The sequence below is a fragment of the Plasmodium gonderi genome (assembly GCF_002157705.1).
Source record: "Plasmodium gonderi DNA, contig: Chr09, whole genome shotgun sequence".
Classification (NCBI taxonomy): Eukaryota; Apicomplexa; class Aconoidasida; order Haemosporida; family Plasmodiidae; genus Plasmodium; species Plasmodium gonderi.
This window is the reverse complement of record NW_021628934.1, coordinates 1,030,111-1,051,170: the sequence shown is the minus strand read 5'-3', so window position 1 is coordinate 1,051,170 and position 21,060 is coordinate 1,030,111. Positions and strand designations below refer to the sequence as shown.

Genomic DNA, 21,060 nt, shown 5'->3' with positions numbered 1-21,060 from the left:
GGTGCATTATGCTCTATTATATATATGCACCACACAATTAGCTAATTGTCAAATTCAGTTCGATTTGAATAAGACTATATTGGACTAAGTTAAATTTTACACTTGACAATTGTTATTTAAAAGATGTACGGGGTTTAAAAAAAGGAGTAATAAACTGAGGCGATAAATTGAAACATAAAAATAAAATAATAATGAAATAATAAAGGAGTGCAGGCAAAATAAAAATACACATGGTACACGATGTAGTAACATAAAAAGTGCTAAAAGATTTATATTTGAATAAATCTAACACGTGGTGATGGTGAGGGTTTACATATGCGGGTCGCGCAAAGACGTATAGGAGGTCGATTCCTCACACGTTGCCTTTTTTTTTTTTTTTTCGAGGGACGAGGAATGTGTGTGAATGTGTACATATGCATATGTGGGGTGTGTTAACCCATCAATATATGTATGTAGACATACATATGTGCATACACATATGGCACACACATGTATATAATACATATATGTATATGTAAATGATATATATACGTCGTAAACTTAAAAATCATTGAGGGATGCATTAAAACAATTAAGTAACGAAATTCTCAGGCGTGATAAAACAAAATATATAACAGAGAAATACGCGAAAAGGGCTTCAGAAAAAAAAAAAAAAAAAAAAAAAAAAAAAAAAAAAAAAAAAAAAAAAAAAAAAAAAAAAAAAAAAAAAAAAAAAAAAAAAAAAAAAAAAAAAAAAAAAAAAAAAAAAAAAAAAAAAAAAAAAAAAAGGAAAAAGGGTTTAAAAAAAAAAAAAAAAAAAAAAAAAAAAAAAAGGAAAAAAAAACTACAACAACAATAGTAACTGTAATAGTGACAATAACAACGTAAACACAGGAAAAGCCAGCTAACACAATTGTAAGGCACGTTCAAATAATTAAAATGTGAAGAATTCAAAAAAAAAAAAAAAAAAAAAAAAATATTAACAATAAAACAGTTGGAAAATAACAGCGAAACTGTACGTGGAACACATACATATGGCCACGAACAAACACAGAGTATAGTGTCTTCAACTATAAAAGTTTCGAATTTTAACTATTCTTACTTACACTCTAACGAGTGATTGTGCACATAATTTTGTGCTGAAATTAGTACAAAAAAAAAAAAATAATAATAATAATTATAGTAATAATAATAAAAAATAAAGGGATTGTGCGTCTGGAAGAAAGATTTGTAAGTGTGCATATAGCATGAGGGATACGAATATAAACGCTAACATGGATGACAAATATTATAATGGATAATATGGTAGGAAAATGGAGCGGTATGTTACAAAAGGTCATAATATTTCCTTAAATACGTTGTAAAAAATATATCATATGACTCATATATCCGTGGCAAGGTATTTTTCTCAACTGTTAACTGTTGCATAAAGCAAAACCTATCAAGCAAATGAATGATAAAAAAAAAAAAAGTGTACTCAGGATACTAGTATGAGTCCTTTGAAGAATCACTCTCAGATTCTGATGAGTCACTTTGTTTGCTCTTCAATTCTAGCTGGTCTTTGCACCAATTGTACATTTCTCTGCGGTGAGAAAAAGGGAATCGAAAAAAGTGTGCGTAAGTGAACGGGGCGATATCACAAACAAAACGTGTGAATTAATTCATATATGCAGAATGGAAAAAAGAAAAAAAAAAACACGAGCATGAGCATGAACATGAGAATGAACGTGAACAGGTTCTCCTTTTCACCATGCGGGATCTGCGTTTACCTGAACACGTCCGCTTTGGTCAGCTTGTCATCTAGCTCTATTTCCCCTCCCTCCAGGGTCTTCCATACTGCTTTGTTTTTGAATTTTCTGAAAAGCTAATGGGAGGAAAAACAAAAAAGGGCATATATATATATAGGAACGACTCGCACATATAGACAGCTTTGTAACGGCAAATATTACAGCAACAAAATGGAGGTAAAAAAGCTTCTAAAAAGCTACAATCAATATCTCTCTATCCCTGTGGAGAGAGAATATATCCACTTCTATATGTTCTCACCTCAAAGTGTATATCCTGGTGCAATTTTCCTAGGAGCAACTGGAAGGCCAACTTCTCCTCCTCATTGATAGACTGTTCAATGGTATCCTGTGAATTTATTTTTTCCTTTTTCATTTCTTCCTTAGCCATGGATTGATGGTGTACATTGTGAATTGTCTGTATCCATGCTTTATCTTTTTTTCTTTGTTGAATATCTGAAATGCTGTTAGTAATTTGAGTAGATAATTCATGTAACTTCATCCATATATAACTAGACGGTTTGGACATAAATAATAAGTTATTCAGATACAAATATACGTCATTATATATTAAAAAAGTATTTTCATATTTTTTATTTTTTAATTTTTCCATTATACATTGGAAATAAAAACAATTATTATCTTCTATTTTATTATCTAAATTTTTAAAATTATTTTCTATATTTAATATTTGATCATAAAAGGAATTCTTTATTTGCGTTAAAATTTCATCACATAATTCTATCTTTTCTTTATCCTCAAGTTCTTTTTTCGCATCTTCGTCTAAGTAATTACTTGTCTTATCACTTTTTTTCTCTTTCATTTCGTTTAGTGTACTATCTCTGTGAATATCATCTTCATATTCTTTCAGTTTCCTTTCAGATTTGTCTTCTTGTTTCTCTGCATAATGGTACACTTTCGTATGTTCAGTTTTTCCAACATTTCCTGAATGTGTTAATAATGTGCCACAATCACTTCCTCCTGTTTTTATTTCGCATTTTACAACATTTTCATCTGCATTGGAGAAATCCTCATTTTTGCCTCTATCTCCTATTTCTATTTTCTTTCCCTCATAACTTCCATCCCTTTTAAAACTTGATCCAATAGGATGATCACTCTTTATTCTCTTTGTGTCAACTATTAATTCGTCCAACTTGGAAAGTTCTCTTTTTTTTTTCTTTTTAGTGTCATCAATGGGAAAAAATCTAAACCCACTTGTTGATAGATGGTACGAAATTAATGCTAATTCATTTTCATTTAGATAAATTTCTCCTCTATCTAGATTTAATTCAGTTTTATTCTTATGAAATGTCGATATGGCACTTATGGCTAGCTGTAATTCACAATTCTGTGGTATGGTAACCATGGTCTTTTCTTGTTCCGCAGGATTTATCTCTTCTTTCGATAATAAGTTCATCCCACCACCACTCTCCTCATTGTCATTACAGTTTGTATTTCCCTCATTATCTTTGCTGCTCCCCATTTTCTCCACTTCCATATCCACGTCGCCTTCAGATGTGGCACTGTTGAAATTTTTTATTTTGTTAACACATTTAGTAAAAAACGAAGGCGTTTTAACCTCATCATTCTTCTGTTCACTTTTGTCATTTGTATCGACACATTCCGAAGTTCCCTTCTCCTTTGAATCTGCTGAATCTGCGGAATTCGCGGAATCAACCGAGTCTGCCGAATCAAAAGAATCTCTAATTTTTTCAAATTCGTTTGTTTTGTTATTTATATTATGCTCTTTTTCCTTTACCGTAGAAGCATCGTTAACATTATCGCTATTCCTCAATTCACTATCATTTTTCTCATTCATTTTTTCATTATGTTAGAAAGGGGGCAAAAAATTTTGTTCCACTTTCACTGGATTGGTTTTGATTGATTATAGAATCTTGTTTCTTTATCTATCTGTTTTCTCCTTTATTTTAACGTATTTTATTTTTTGTTTTATTTTTTCCTCTACTCTGTCTTATTCTAATCTGATCTTATAACAAACCTCAATATATGTGTGTATGTATATACATATATCTTGCTCTTCTCTATTCTTAAGAATTCTAATCTTACAAGGAGATTCTTCTCTCTCGTCAATTTCTAAAGCTTTATTTTATATTGCGATTTTTATTTTCGCTTTTATATTCTCTTCTTTTCTTACTTGCGCGTAAAAATTTTGTGGTCAGTTTATCATTATTATACGCACTTTGTGTTGTTTTCGTCTTCTACTTATTTTGTTATTCTGTCGTATCGATCTTCTTTTTTTTTTTTTTTTTTTTTTTTTTTTTATTTTCCTTTCTATTTCAATATCGTATATCTTCTTTGTCACTTTTTTTGTCGATCTATGCTGTACGGTATGCAAACTTTGAATGCGTTCAGAGCGCATACTCTTTGATTTTCTGTTCGTGCACCCATGTACATATATTATGTGTAGATATATGTGTATGCATACGGGAGGATTCCACACCTATGGTATACATGCAGCTATATACATAGGGTTTATGTATATATGGTTGTATAAGAGCGTCTGTATATATATATATATATATATACATACATATATGTATGTATGGCATACACTTGCATAATGCACTCTCGAATGCACATGCAAATATATATATACATACGCTTATATACGACCTCCCCTCCTACTACAGAAAAGTGAAAAACTTTGACAATCTACACACCTCATTGGGTTCAATATTTTTTTCTTTCTTTTCAATTACACTTTCATCGTGTTTATAAAAAAAGACACATATAAATTATAGAGGTGATTAAAATGAAAAAATTTAGTAGCCAATAACTAAATGAATACTCTTTACAAATGGGAAATGAGGAGAAAAAAAAAAAAAAAAAAAAAAAAAAAAAAGTTCAGTATAATTCTTGTACAACAATTTATTTTTTTTTTTTTTTTTTTTTTTCTTTTGAAAAAATTCTCATTATTTATGCATATTTTTTCTTGACAAATATTGTATGCTAGTTATATATTTCATCATTTAAAAAAGTAATATTTATAATATCGGGAATAAAGTTCTCTTTCTCTAGTGCATTAATATTAGAATTAAAAACTACGCGAATATGCTGTGATGCTTAATGAATTACACACTTTTTTCGTCAAACCAGGAAAATATATAGGGGTACATGAATATATATCTATATATCTCTATGTACATATATATATATGTATGTGCCTACATATATGCCTCTACATATAGATGCTCAATTTGGCTCCCCGTAGGGACACAAATATGACAACCTTTGTATCCCCCGGGCTTTAAAAATGTACAAATTAATTTTCCTCTTATAAATATAAAAATTATATTCAGAATTAAAAAAGGGTTTTATTAATTATTGGTATACATAAAACAACATATGTACATGTAAATTTTTGCACATGCATATGTGGTTACTTCAAAATGTAGCATGGGCACTTTATATAAAAACTTGCTCTTAAACGTGTGTGTATGTTATGTATTTACGTAATTGGGGGATGATGTTATGGCCTATGACCCACCCCTATTTATGTATATAAGTTGCATATTTTTCTTTGTTTCGTCGTCCTTTTGTCCACTCACGCAGTTATTTTTATTTTTCCTATTCTTTTTTTTTTTTTTTTTTCTCCTTTGTATGTTCTGTTTTTATCCTTAAATCTACAATATCGTGTTTTTGTGCAACAAAAATGTTATTCACAAAAAAAAAAAAAAAAAAAAAAAAACCTTGGAAATATTAAAAATTCACAAAATGGTGATGCAACTTCACAATTATTATTTTATTTTATTTATTTTTTTTTTTTTTTGTTCTTCCAATTTGATAATTTACGTCAAATTTAATTTATTTTTAAATGACAAAATTTTATTATATTTCTTAATTCGTTCATCATAACTTAATTTAGATGAAAAAATAATAAACTACAAATAGTCAATTATTAAAATGAAATAAAAAAGCTTATCTTTTCTTCCACTTTCTAAAACTGTGTAATCATTTTATGTTTGTTTTGCATCATATGTATATATAAGAGAGTGTACAATAAAAGAACAACGCTGGAAAAAAAAAAAAAAAAAATTATACGATAAACGGTTAAACAACCAACTTGTAACTTTTACTACTTGTGCGCTTAATAAGCTTGAGATTGTATTATTTTACAGATCATGACTTAGAAAAGTTTTGTGAATTTATTACAACGTGTATATATAAGTAATAAAAGAAACTTATATTCATTTAAAAGTGTATACATACATTTATATATGTAATGTAAATAATGTTACATAATATATATATGTAATATATATGTATACATGTGTTTGCTTATTTAAAAATCAGTTGAACAAAATGGAATAAAAAGAAAAATAGGATTAAATTTTAAATAAAATGAATTATTTTTATGTGTTTGTTTATTATTATGAAAGTTAATGAAATATGTAATGAAAATGGTTTGTATACAAATTGATTTTTTTCCCAATTTTTTTTTTTTTTTTTTTTTTTTTTGCGTATATTACAAAATTTGAAATAATTATTTTCTGAACATTGATACATTTTTTGATATACGCAGAAAAAAATAAAGGGGAAAAGGGAAAAAGAAAAAAAAAAAAAAAAATAATAAAATAAAATATAAATTATAAAATATAAATTATAAAGCATAAATTATAAAGCATAAATTATAAAGCATAAATTATAAAATATAAATTATAAAGCATAAATTGTAAAACATAAATTGTAAATATAAATTATAAAATATGAATTGTAAATTATAAAATAAGATAAAAAAAAAAAAAAAAAAGTAGCACAAGGCAAAATATGAACAAATTTAAAAATGGTTATCATAATAATTTATTTTATGTGTGTTATGAAAAGTTCTTACATAGGCGCTAAGGCTCTTATATATATTTATTACATGTATGCATTTATTATATATAACTATCTAAAATAGGGGTATATATATAAAATACACTATATACAACACATTTCCGGTTCTCATAAAAAATTCTATTTTGAGAAAATTATTTTTACCGTTTTGGTTTATTTTATGAGAAAGAAACACATTTTTCTTACATTTGTTTTGCACACTTTTTAAGTGTTTATTTTTGAGTAGATTTTTAGCTTAAAAGTATGTCACAAGTTGTGTATATTCTTAATTATATATATTGTTAGTAAGAGATTAATCTCATTGCCATAACATAAGAAGGGGAGCAAGCATGACAGTAAAAATAATGCAAATGCAATAATAATGTTATATTGGAAATATAAAAAGGTTTCCGTATTATATGATTATTCAGGTGAAGATAAAAAAAAAAAAAAAGCACAGTCCACGTATTATAAAAGTTGAGTTTTGTATGCATGGTTCATAAAATAATGGGACTTTTTTTTTTTTTTTTTTTTTTTTTTTTTTATGATTTAGCTAACCATTTTATCATACAACACTGTTGAGGTAATCTATAAATATATTTTTGCTATATACATAAATATATCAATGCTATCACGCGTGTTCCTTTTAGCTGCTCACGTCATTGCACTGGGGTTCTGTGCACAAGTAACGCATTCCAAAGAATGGGTTTTAATTAAGGAATGGCAGAAATTGTACATCCTGTACATTTTTGAAGAAGGATATAAAAATCACATGTATTTTAAGGTTTCCACGCGTCGCATACATGAGGAAAATTCAGTGTTTTATTTATGTATATATTTATTCATTTGTCTATCTATTCTCCTGTTTATCTATTCTCCTGTTTATCTGTTTACCTGTTTATCTGTTTACCTGTTTATCTGTTTACCTGTTTATCAGTTTACCTGTTTATCTATTTTTTTTTTTTTTTTTTTTTTTAAATGGAAATAAAGTAGTTGCAAAAAGAAGAAAAAAAAAAAAAAAAATTCGGGAAGTGTTGCATGTTCATGTAAGTTTTACATTGCTTAGTAGGTAATTAGTTCAATTTCGCAACTCGTTCATACATTCATTTTTTAAGTTTTAAAAAATTGTCATAAAGGCTAATTTTCCAGTCGAGTAACAAGCAAATATGATTTCAGTTTATCAACAGATCCACATTTTGTATTGTTCATTTACTATTCCCTGGTTGCTCACATCTCCTAGGCAGGGCCAACTAATTATTGATCAAAATGTAAAAGGAAAAATATGGTTCCACGCCCCTCCTATCCCCCGAACATTTGCAAAAATAAGACCTTAAATGAGGTAGCAAAATTGGAAAATAAGGAAGAATAAAAAAAAAATGGAAATAATAAATTGGCAAATGTCGAATCACGATTTACAAGTTGAAATATCAGTTCAGCACATTAATTTTGTAACTTAAATCCGCAAGTCGGAATTTTTTTTTTTTTATCGCGCTTTTTTTCCCTCACTCCCTACCATTTTTTAAATGTAAAAAACGCATTATACTAGCAATAATATCTTTTTTTTTTATTTTGCACAACTTGAGTAAACTATTCTTCAGTACACAGTTCTACCTTTTCTTCGTTTCTTTTAAAAGACGTTTTGATATTTGTTAAGGATGCAAAAAACTTTTCTATATGTACAATGTAAGAACAAATTCGCATATAAATAGGTGCATATAAAAGGGGTAAATAATTACATTAGTGCATACCTTCGCACATACGGCGATATTCGCATACACACATATATATATTCCTGTATGAAGAAATGGCCAAGTTTGTAATACATAGGGAAATGAGTAAATAATGCAACGCACATATATAATACTTACATATTTATATGTACATGTACGGTCATATATAACCACGTACACCTGTACATCCCGCTCCTACCGTCTTCGTTCGCGTGAAAACAGAAGAAAATTTATTATAACACAAAAAAAAAAAAGAAAAAAAAAAAAAATGACAAAGGTGAAAAAAACTCAAGACAGTTCAAGCGATCATTTATAAAACTTGCACTTTATAAAAAAAAAAAAAAAAAAAAATACATAGGAAAGAGAAGTATTATTTTTTTCATGTCTAAAAAAGTTAGCCATTTGTACTGACACAAAAACATCTGGGTAAAGTGAAACACTAGTACGAGTACTGGTGAAAAACAAGAGAAAAAATAGTAACAAAAAATACGTTACTGAAAAGGTGAGGGAAAAACATACGTTGATATGTATACATATAAGCTGTAGTATTTGATCAATTAAAATATATATCTATAGGCAAATTTGCTGCTAAAAAGTTGGCACATGTTACGAATTGATAAACGTAGAAATGATAGCCAAGCAAGAGATTGAAGAATTCCTGCGGCATATTGGTAAAAGAAGAAAGAAGAAAAAATATGAAAAATGTATGTCCATAAATGGTTGCACATGGATATTTTTGCATGTACATTTTTGCACGGACATTTTTGCATGTACATTTTTGCACGGACATTTTTGCATGTATATTTTTGCACGGACATTTTTGCATGTATATTTTTGCACGGACATTTTTGCATGTATATTTTTGCACGGACATTTTTGCATGGATGTGTATGCCCATACTCACATGCACATTTACACATACTGATATACATAATGACAAATTAGTAACCTGGAAAAATAACAACACTCATTAAATAAAAGAATGAAATGAGTTAATAATTTCTTCTACATTTTTCTAATTAGCACAGAAGATGCAACGGAGGATACAGCCCTGTACTATTTGGAAGTATGAACTTAAGAGACAAAAAAAAAGAAGAATTGCTAGAAAGCTGTGAATCAGATGTTATCAAGTTCATGTTTTGTATGTCTTGTATGTTTTTACTGTTTTTTTATTTTTTTTTTCTTCGTTTTATTAATCTCCATAGTGGACTTATTTGACTTGTATATGTATCAGTTGCTACTAACATTTTCCACACAACATAGCTCCCCTTCCCCCGCACGAACACCTCCACATCTACGTAAACACATATTTTCTTCTGTTTTCATCCCAGATGTGTAATGGAAACTGTAGTGATGCGCTAAATTTGTATTACGAAATAAATGGGGAACCTACTTCGCATAGCCAACATCATAATGATGGAATGGGACAAGGGGAAGAAACATTAGAAGATGCGGACACACAACAAGTTGGAATAGAGGACGCAAGAGATCGAACCCAGGACGCAAGGGATCGAACCCAGAACACAAGAGATCGAAACGAACATGTAACAGACCAAATGGAAGACTACAGTACTGAATATGACGACTGTATTAGAGAACCAGATAAACATTTCAGTCAAGCCTTAATTCATGATATGGATAAATCTAACTTTTTACATTTTAATGAGAAAAATAAAAAGGATAAAAAAAGCAAAATCGAATTAGGAGATGCTATTGGAAAACTCTTTTCCCCTCCTGTATTTCTGAATTGCAACTTATCATTGGAAGAAGTGCGTAAAAAGTCTAGAAAAGAAGATAAGTATATACTTGTCAATATCCAAGATTCAGAATTTGAATCCATGCGTCTCAATAGAGATATATGGAATAATGAAGTGATTCAAGAAATAATAAAAGACTTTTTCATTTTCTGGCTTCGTTATGAGCATGACCAAGATGCTATGATATTCATGAGCACGTACAAGGTTAGTACAGCAAGGGAACGCTGGAAATTCCTCTACCCCTCCTCAATTATGATATGCCCTCATATGTGTGCTAGAATATACATATGTACATATTTACTCATTTATTTACGTCCTTATGAAAAACATGTTTTCCCTCCCTCACCATGTACATGCAGGTAACAAAACTGCCACACATCTGCGCACTGTGCAAAAGGACGGGTCGAAAACTTAAAGTGTGGAATCTGAAAAACTTCCAGGATCCCATATGTGCACAATCACAATTGTACGAATTTATCGAAAAGATGGAACCAAAAAATGAATCGGATAATAGTACTGTTAATAAAGATGGAATTATGTTTGAAAAATGCATTGAAGCACTTCCAAGTGGAGAGGATAATAACAAAAGTATGTTTAATAACATGAATGAAAATAAAATTAGTAGCACTTTAAAAAATATGGATATCAGGGTTAATGAAATTCATGCCAATATGAATAAAAATAAAAGTTGTGGGAAATCTACAGATTTGTTAAAAAACACAAATGATGCAACAAACGGTAGGACAGATGGTGTAGTACAGTATAACAAAATAAATAATGAATTATCTGAACTGCACAAATTAAGGTTACAACGATTCCAGAAGAGGTAGCATCCACACTGCCTGCAATTATATGCTGCGCGTGTATATGTATACATATATATTTATACATATATGGTATAAATATCCATAAGTCTACCTAGGTATGGAACATATTTCATAAAATATTCCTACAGTACTGTGCGTGGATAGTATACATACAGCGTTTTTACATTCCACAAGTTCATCTCCACAAATAAGCTTCAACATTAGAGATCACATGGAAAACAGACGAACGAGTATCAACATTGAATTTTTTAAAGTGATGTCAAAAACATATGCTATTTTTCAAATGGATCAAAAAAAAAAAAAAAAAAAAAAATTTCTTTCATATCAGTTCATTCTGCAGAAAGTACTACCGTTCCATGTATGTAGATATATATATATATATATATCTACTTATATGTGTTTTCGCATAGGCATGTAATATTTGTACCGTCGTGCACCTTTTGTAAAATTTCGTATGTGTATCATTTGTACCTCAAATTATACGTATCAACCCTTTGGGTCCAAATTTGTTTTTGTCTTTTACAACAAGTCCTAATTTATACATTAATTTTGAAGAAGAAAAACGGATCCCTCCATTTCCCTTCTTCACCAGACTGGCTCAGAAATAGTTTTTATGTGCTCTAACACTGTGCGTTATCTTTTTTATATGAATTCTGTTCTTATGGGTTTTTGGGAGGATTCATGATAAATTATACATGTGAATATATGTTATTCATATTATGGGAGAAAAAATGTTCACTTTTTATTTTTTTATTTTTTTTTTCATTATTATTTTATTATTATTTTTTTCATTATTATTTTATTATTATTTTTTTCATTATTATTTTATTATTATTTTTTTCATTATTATGTTATTATTATTTTTTTCATTATTATTTTATTATTATTATTATTTTTTTTTCTTTCTTTTTCCTCTCCTTTTTCTTATTTATTATTTTATTTTTGCACTATATTGAGAATTCATGATAAAAGGGAAGCGAAAAAAAAAAGTAATAAAAATAAAAAAAAATAACGACATGAAAGAAGCCATATAAAGAGATACATATATTTCATATGCTAAGTTTGATATAAAAGCAAAAAAAAAAAAAAAAAAAATTTTTTTTTAGAATTTTTAAGTACATATATAAAACAACTCCATGTTATAAAATACGCATGAACAAATAATACATTTGTACGAATTTTTGAAACACGTGGGGTTACATGTATATACATATATATATGCATATATGTAATGTTTGTGAAAAGGATTCTGGGCACATCGAAAGAGGAATGATGAGTCTGTCCTTACGTGAACAAGCTTGAGGCATACGTATTGCGCATAATGGATATCGCACATTGGCACTTTAGGAAATTGGTACACTAGGAAATTGGCAAATTGGCACACCGTTACACTGACAAATTGGCACTTCCACACTGATAATCACTACTTTGAACACACGCACATGCCTGCTCAGGCATATTTAAATGCGTACATGCGAATTCGTATGAGAGAAAAAATGAACGGTTGTGAAACGAATTCATATGCGTGGAGGACGGATGGTGGCATGAGCCAAAGTCAATTCTAATTTTATTTACTTGACACGGAGTTCAACATTCTTAGAAGTTACAAAGGAGTGAATCTCCAAATTGAGCAACGCTAACTTTCTCAGCCCATCTCTTTGCATCTACTATCGATTGTGTGTACGAAGGGAGGCAAATTAAAGTTTTACTTTTTGATTTTGCTGCTATCTGTTGGACTCACAGAAAATCACGCACAGCATATGCAACGTTGAAAGGAAAAGACTATCCTCTGAAAAACTGAAAAGAGGGAAGGAGCAAGCTAAGGAGTGAATCCCAAAAGTGAAGGTGTAAAAAAAATGGAAAAATCAACGGCAAGGTGCTTCAATTTACTCTTTTTAGAGGAAGATGAAGAATATATGGATGATATGTTAATAACCATGAGGAGGAAACAACAGAATGGTGTCATCCAACATAGAGATAAAATTTCAAACGAGCATGCAATTAAATCTGAAGAATTTACAAACATGTACATATGCACACGTGGAAGGTTAAGGCTGTGCTCAAAATCCTTAGTGTTTGAACCATACAGCGTGGATGAGGATGTTTTGAAATTCCCTTTTAAGAAATTAGAAAATGCAAAGATGTGTGCGTTACAAAATGAAATAATTATAAAAACGTCTGAAGTTATTAAAATTAAAACGATTTTATATAATAAGAAAACAAGGTGCACTTCTCAGTTTACATACGATAGGAAAAATAGAAGAAGTATTAACTTAATGAATAGTCTTTACAATGAATACTACGATGAGATTCGAATGATTGATAACGACAATATAGACGACAAAATTCCTCTCTTTGAGAAAATTCTCAATAACTTCGATGAAAATGAGATGGAAAATTCTTCCACTACAGCGGCTATTAAAGTGGCCATTACAACTGCACCCACAACTGCAACCACTACTGCACCCACAACTGCAACCGCAACTGCACCCACAACTGCAACCACTACTGCAACCACTACTGCCAACAGTGCAACTTCGTTTGTGTACTCATTCCAGTGTGATGGATCTCTCAGCAGCAGGAAGAAGCTGAAAGCGATGTACGACATAGTCTCGAAAATAAAAATCGCGATGGTGATACACGAAAAGCAAATGGAAATTCTAATAAAGGAAAAGAAGAAAAAGCAGCAAGGGACTGGATTTGGAACTGGAAGTGGAATTGGAGAATTTTCAAATGAATACCAGAGGGCAAGGGAAAATAGGCAAGAAAAGGATGGAGAAAATTTTGGTGATTACGAGAAAGAAGGGAGGAGAGGGGGTGGGATCAGCGCCTCAGTGAATAGAGGGAAAAACAGTAACTACTTGAACAAAGTAAAAGAAGTTGATATTGAAAAGTACATTGAGAAGATAATGGAAAGGTTGACAGAAAATATGAAATTTGATATAAGCAGTATAAGCATACATGAAAAAATAATTACAAAAAGAATGGAAGGATATTGGGTATTTAAAATATCTCCCTTGTTAAGAACCAAAGGTATATTAAACATAACAAATAAATTTATATATTTCCAATATAATCCAAATTTTACAAATAAAAAAGAAAAGAAATGGAAAACGGAAAACATTTTACATGTATTTAAAAGAATCATAATTATGAAACCTAATGCATTAGAAATAATATTTGACCATGAAAGTAAGAAAAAATATAGTTCATTATATATCGAATTTGTCAATTATGGTGACAGAGAAGTAATAATTTCTGTACTGAAAAAAATAAAACCGCAATGTTTATTTATAGAAGAAAATAAAGATTTTGTATATGCTATTCAGAAGAAATGGGAATATGGTGCTATATCTAATTATGAATATTTAGATTTTATTAATTGTATCGCTGGTAGAAGTAGAAAAGATTTTTCTCAATATCCAATTTTTCCTTGGTTGTTATGTGACTATTCTAGTGAATCAATTAATTTAAATGATGATTCTATTTATCGAAATTTGAGAAAACCAGTTGGTTGTTTAAATCCGGATAGATTAAATTCTTTAATAGAAAAGATGCAAGATCATGATTATTTTTATGGTTCCCATTATTCTACCTTAGCTTATGTTGTTTATTTTTTAATTCGTTTACATCCAGAATGTCAACTGAAATTACAAAGTGGTAAATTTGACACTCTTTCGAGAATATTTTTATCTATTGAAAGCACATTTAACACTGCTTTAAATGCGAATTCTTCATTCATCGAATTGATACCAGAATTTTATGAAGACAATGATAGCTTTTTAAAAAATTTTCTTGACATTGGTTCAAGTGAAGGAAATATCCATGATGTCATTCTTCCTAAGTGGTGTACCTCATCAAAAGATTTTTTAATAAAAATGAAAAATTCTCTTGAGAGTAACTATGCAAATAAGCATATTAACGAATGGATTAATTTGATTTTTGGTTATAAACAAAGTGGACAAATAGCAAAAGAAAATTTCAATTTATATCACCCCCTTACATATATGCATACTATACTTAATGAAAAATTATGTGTAGCTAATTATAAGTCTCATTGTGATCGAATTAGACAAGAAGAAGAAAATGAATTTGAACGAAATTTTAATGAAAAAATTAAATCATTAATTACTACTATGCCTTCTAAAGCGTTAAAAACACAGTTACACGAATTTGGACAATGCCCATTCCAAATTTTTAAAGAACATCACGTGTCTAGAAAATCATCTGTTTCTTTTAACTACAACGAGGAGATTAAGAATTCTCCCTGGTATTACTCTCCAATTTTTAATGAAGTTTTGTCTGAACTCTATTTCAAGAGGAAAAGGAAAAAAGACTTGAAAATGCGTAGGAGGTTACTAACCCGTGGGGGACTTAGGGGAGACCGATTTGGTGGATACCTACGGGATGAGGAAGATGAAGAAGAAGATGAAGAAGAAGATGAAGATGATGAAGAAGTTGATGAAGAAGATGAAGCAGGAGAAGTAGACGAAGCAGGAGAAGTAGACGAAGCAGGAGAAGTAGACGAAGCAGGAGAAGTAGACGAAGCAGGAGAAGTAGACGAAGCAAGAGAAGTAGACGAAGAAGACGAAGCAGATGGAACAGATGGGGAAGATGAAGACGACCCCGATCATCACCAACGGGACGAGGAAGAGGATGAGGGAGGAGGAGACATTTACCATGGAGATGTCTGTGGTGAGGAAGATGGAGAGCAGAAAGAAGACAAGTCATTCGAAGGAGTGAAAGATATAAATGGAACGGATTACTATCAAAGAAACAAGAACAAGTTTCGAGGCATAAACAGAAGCAAGAGAAGAGGATACATTGATGAATGTACAAGAACAAAGCACGTACCAAATAGAAATGGTGATAAGGATATACGTGGAAATTATTTCAAAAGACACAAATGGAATTTACATAGAATCGATCTGATACCATGTGTTGTAAATGGAGTTGCATACAACCATAGCAACATTTGCTTTGTTTGTAATAATGGATTTATAAAAATAATTAGTTATAATGATTTAATAAAATACGAAATAAAAAATAACAATAATTTGATTTCTCTAAAATTTGGTGATGAAAACTTTTCTTGTATTACAAATGTCCAAGGGAAATATATCATAGGGACATGCAATGGAAATATTCTTTTTCTGAACCCACAAAGCATTTTGAGAGTGAATGAGTGTGATGTAGAACCCATGGATTCTAACGAACACCCAAAAAAAGAGGAGGAGGAGGAGGACGGGGGAGGCAGTAGTAATAAGGGAAAAAAACTGTTAAACGAGAGATATTTATCCCTCAATGATTCGAGAATATCTAGGAGTGACTCTGAAAATTCTCTGCTGTCCTCCTTTGATGATGTGTTTGAGTGTGTCGAGAGGAGCAGTAATGGGGTGAGCAATGAGATCAGTAACGGATGGAATCATAAGAATTGTAAGGAGAGAAAGAATAAACACAGGAGAAACGAATTTCTGTACAGTGCAAACATTTACAATCAATTGGTAAGTAGAAAGTTACACAATGACACAGTGACGTGTATGAGTTTCAACAAGAATTATTTAGCAACAGGTTCATCAGATGAAACAGTGCAATTACTTAACGTTGAAAATAATTTTGAAATTTTACAAACATATGATAATTTTAGCGATTCTGTAAAATTTGTGCAGCTAAAGAATAAACTTTTATTGACACGATCTGATGGATTCAAATTATTTGATATTCGAACAAGACCTCGGAAAAAACTGGAATTTGAAAATTTGAATTCTAAATGTTTCAGCGTTTCTTCTCCAAATGGAAATAACAAAATAGGAAAGTTACATAAAAGTAAATTTTCATCAAAGGGTGAATTTGGCTCTGGGAAATTCTTTCGCTTTTATGGAAATGAACAAGTGCGACTTTTCTATAAGACTATACAAAAAGTGTATGAACAAAATTATATCTCCATAAATTATATGAATCCACAATATTTATATGAGAAAAAAATTAAAAAAAATTTGAACGACACATTTTCAAATAATTTTGGAAACATCATCTATTCATCTCTCATTAATGACAACACAATCTTTAGTTTAGATCGAACTAACAATTTTTATTTTTATGATATCAGAGGAGAAAATTGGATCAATGTAATTTCAAATAGTTCAACAGATATCAAAAAAAAAAATAAAAATAAAAATAAAAATATTTTTACAACTGCTAATTGTGATGACAGGCAACAACTATGCGCTATCAGCAATGCTGGTGATATTTTTTTTGAACCCATAAACTTCTGGAGTGCCTTTGATGATGAGGAGAATAATGATGACGATCAGGACAATCCCATCGCCACCTTTTCGAAAACGAACATTTTCAACACTAGGTGTTCCTTTATCCCCTCGTATATTTCCTTCCTCAGTCATTATGCATCTTCGAATGATTTGGATATCAACGATGAGGGATCGACCAGCACAACTGCTGCTTCATGTAATTACATATTATTCACAGGGATGAATGGCAAAATAGAAATACATAAAAAAGGTGCCCCCTCCAACTGAGAGAAAAAGAAGAAGAAGAAGAAGAAGAAGAGACAGATAAAAAAAGGGTCGATAAAAAAATATACAGAGAGAACTAAATAGGAGTTTCGTTTATTTACCACATTTGGAATATCAATTTTCTGACCACAACACCCTAGATTAATAATTGAGCTGAGAAATTCGTGCATTTTGCGAATTTTGCCAATTTTGCAAGTTTTTCGAACTTTTCGAACTTTTCGAACTTTTCGAACTTTTCGATCATTTCGAGCTTTTCAAACTTTTCGATCATTTCGAAGCTTTTCCAATTATACCAATTTCGCTAATTTTTCGCAATATTTTCCAACTTTGAGACGCTGTCAAATTATTCAACTGCTGAATTATGAAACTTCGAAGTTGTCAAGTGAAAGAGAATCATGAATTTTTGTTGAAGTATTATTATGTTCATCCATGGCACGGTGTGAAAAGGAGGCATACCAAGTGGGGGGGCGTAAAAAAAAAAAAAAAAAAAAAAAAAAAAAAAAATGTCATCAAATGGAGTATGAAATGGACGGAAGGAGAATAAAGTGGAAGAAGAAAATCATACGCACATTAAATCATGTTATGAAGTGAAGCTATGAGAGATATGTACATATATATATATATATATATATATATACATATTCACACGTGTGGGAAAAAAAGCAAAAAGACTTTCGTTCACACATGGATTGGATATATATATGGAGTTACAGAGGGGAGCTGAAAATAAATCATCAATTTAGTCAAAAAGTTCGGGAGTTCAAAATATTTTTTGAATTTATGAGAGATTTGGATGCAGGAACTTTTCTTACAAACGCACACGCATATCGTGGAGTATTGTTTGGCTTGGCTTGGCTTAACTCGGTCAGGCATTTTTTTTTTTTATGTGCGCTTGTGTGTGCCAACTTTCGAACTGGTTAATTCATAGTGGATTTTAAAAGTTTTGAATTCTCCAAAGTTGCACGTCTTTGTGCGTGTGCAGATGTGAATACATATATACGCATTTCAATTTTAAATAAACTTGTTATTATGTTTTTTTTTTTTTTTTTTTTTCTTTATTATAATTCCGCACAGTTATAAATATCACGGAATATACTATTAAAATTATGCATAGACAAAATGATAACAGGTAGAAAATAAATGTTGCTCTTTTTAATTTTAATCTTTCTTCGAATCTGCACAAATGGAGGGAAAAAAGAAGTATGGAATCATAAGCGGATATATATGTGTTTTTCACTGAATGTGTTGAACTTTTTTTGCTTCCCATCACGGCTAGGTTAGTTATACTACCACCACGCGAGCGATCATGTAATGTGATAGAGACGGAAAATATAATTGGATGTACAGCATAATCATATGTAACACCACATAACAGAGTAAGACGATTCCACCCAAAGGAGATCCACACAAAGGAGACGCACACAAAGGAGACGCACACAAAGGAGACGCACACAAACGAGATGCGCACTAATGCAATGCACCCATGCGTGATCCACTCTAACGTGGATCCAAACAAAAAAGCACATCCGACTTACTTGTTTAAAATAATTATCGAATCCGCGAAGTAGTAAAGGGAATTGATTAGAGCCGTGATTTCGTTTCTCTCCAGAGATCCAATATGTTCGTTACTCATTCCCTCCTGAGGGGAAAGAAAAAAGGGGGAGGGGGGAGGGGGGGGGATTCATAAAAGGAACTCACAAATATTTGTGTGTCTGTATTCGTCCATGCATTCGTACATGCACTCGTTGATTTATTCGTGTGTGTGCAATTCGCTAGTTTTTCCAGGACGCACTTACCACCAAGGCTATCTGCAGGGCAGTCGTTTTTAGTTTTCCATGCAAACGACATTTGACACAAGGTACACAATCTAAAATGTTGGTTATGTTCATAAATTTCGCTAATATTTCTTTCCCATGTGTTGGAAATATCGGTTCTAAGAATTCCTTCGATGAACACGCGTGATATAAATTCCCCAGTAAATTATCCAGAAGTTTAAGCGCCTCCTTGTCGTTCTGTTCCTGACCTGCATTTGATTCAAGGAGAAATGGTTTAATTTGGAAGTAGATGTCATTACGGTATGTTTCACGGTTGTGGAGAGTCTACAGGCATGAGGATCTCGCTTCTTCCCCCTTTCTCTCTCTAGCTATCTATTAATAGGTACTTCTCTCTAGATACGTCTCAATAGCTACCCCTCAATAGCTACCCCTCCATAGCTACCCCGCCTCACCTGAGTTGCACTTGCACTGGCTGACAAGGGGCTTCAGTCGACACATGGCTCTCAGCAAGATGGCAAAAGTAAAATATAAATTTTCAATCCTCTCCGGGTAAAGTGCAATCTTTTCCTTAAAGAAATTCACATTGTAATCATAATTTAACTTTTTAAAATAATCACTTTTTATAACATCAACAGAGTGCAAATCTCCGAATACAAAATCATTCTTAAGGTAGTAATATTCAGCTGATAAAATCGCTATGTTGGATTGCATTCCTGAAATTATTCTATAAAAACTTTTCATTTCCTTACATCCATTCTTCTCGTTCTGGAAACAGTTTTCTTTATATATCTTGTTCCTATGTCAGGTGGATGGTGGTGGAGTAAATATGTGTATATATATAATATATCTTCCATACGTGGGAGAGATATGTAAAAAGGGGAAAAAAAAATAAAATAAGTACAGCTATTACATCACGTATAAAACAAGGGTCAAAAAAAAAAAAAAAAAAAAAAAAAAAAAAAACTATGACATGTAAATTTTATATTTGCATGCGTGCCAATCCTGGGATACAAACAATTTTGAACACTCGAGATAAGCAAGTTGTTCTGAAAAGTGACGAATGTAAATGATTTACATCTATGTGAATACAATTTTTTTCATTGTAGAATGTGATTTTCCACTCCAAATTTTGACGTACCAAATATTTCGACCCTCGTAGGCAGTGAATGAGGGAGAGTTGTAAACCAAATCTACATAAGTTAAAAATCCTTCATCAGATGTGGCATAGATTCCTAATATGTCTTTATAGAGTTTATTTTCAATAAAAGTTTTTTTCAAATCTTCATTCGACATTTTATCTTCAATTATTTCAATTTCATTGGTTCGAAAATTATATGGTATTTCCTCATTTTCACATTCACAAACACTACATTTTTTCATTTCTTTACATTTTTCATTTACTTTTAAAATTTTGCATGGTATATGTAAATTCACTTTGAAAATTCGAAAATAATCCTTTTGTTTTAATTCTTTTAATATTGGATATACTTCATATGCATCTTTTTCAATGTCCCGTACATGAAGCCCTAGGATCTTTTCATTATGAACATAACTTGATGGAAATTCAATGTCAAATATGTTGAAGTATAATAATATTTCTTTAAATCTTTCCTTCAATATTACTCCATATGATATAAAGGTATCTTGTTCCTTTGTCTTTAAAAAAAGACCAGTAAATATTATTGGAAGTAGTACGGAGATCACGGCGATTTTCATTTTTTCCTGAGAGATTATTTGTGGGGGAGGGGGCGGGGGGGTTCTTGTTAAGGAGGTTCTATAGATATGGCTTCTCCTCTCTGCGACTCTTATGACTCTGTGTCTCCCTTTAGGAGAAACAGT

The 21,060-nt window shown here is 30.8% G+C and overlaps 4 protein-coding genes across 4 annotated transcripts; 2 read left to right on the top strand and 2 right to left on the bottom strand.

The window, feature by feature from the left end:
* Window positions 1-1,464: 1,464 nt before the first annotated feature.
* PGO_092110 (hypothetical protein, conserved) lies at window positions 1,465-3,582 on the bottom strand (the record flags this gene model as incomplete). The annotated part of the gene is made up of 3 exons (XM_028687799.1): window positions 1,465-1,561; window positions 1,749-1,843; window positions 2,026-3,582. The coding sequence occupies 3 exons, from the start codon at window positions 3,580-3,582 to the stop codon at window positions 1,465-1,467; spliced, it is 1,749 nt and encodes a 582-aa protein (XP_028543600.1).
* A 5,375-nt stretch (window positions 3,583-8,957) lies between these two features.
* Window positions 8,958-10,916, top strand: PGO_092100 (hypothetical protein, conserved; the record flags this gene model as incomplete). The annotated part of the gene is made up of 4 exons (XM_028687798.1): window positions 8,958-9,000; window positions 9,358-9,395; window positions 9,661-10,290; window positions 10,446-10,916. The coding sequence occupies 4 exons, from the start codon at window positions 8,958-8,960 to the stop codon at window positions 10,914-10,916; spliced, it is 1,182 nt and encodes a 393-aa protein (XP_028543599.1).
* A 1,853-nt stretch (window positions 10,917-12,769) lies between these two features.
* On the top strand, window positions 12,770-17,449 carry PGO_092090 (hypothetical protein, conserved; the record flags this gene model as incomplete). Its single annotated transcript, XM_028687797.1, has 1 exon — window positions 12,770-17,449. One exon carries the CDS (start codon window positions 12,770-12,772, stop codon window positions 17,447-17,449), a length of 4,680 nt encoding a protein of 1,559 aa, XP_028543598.1.
* A 1,024-nt stretch (window positions 17,450-18,473) lies between these two features.
* On the bottom strand, window positions 18,474-20,937 carry PGO_092080 (endoplasmic reticulum oxidoreductin; the record flags this gene model as incomplete). The annotated part of the gene is made up of 5 exons (XM_028687796.1): window positions 18,474-18,621; window positions 18,982-19,085; window positions 19,243-19,469; window positions 19,674-20,017; window positions 20,360-20,937. The coding sequence occupies 5 exons, from the start codon at window positions 20,935-20,937 to the stop codon at window positions 18,474-18,476; spliced, it is 1,401 nt and encodes a 466-aa protein (XP_028543597.1).
* Window positions 20,938-21,060: the final 123 nt, after the last annotated feature.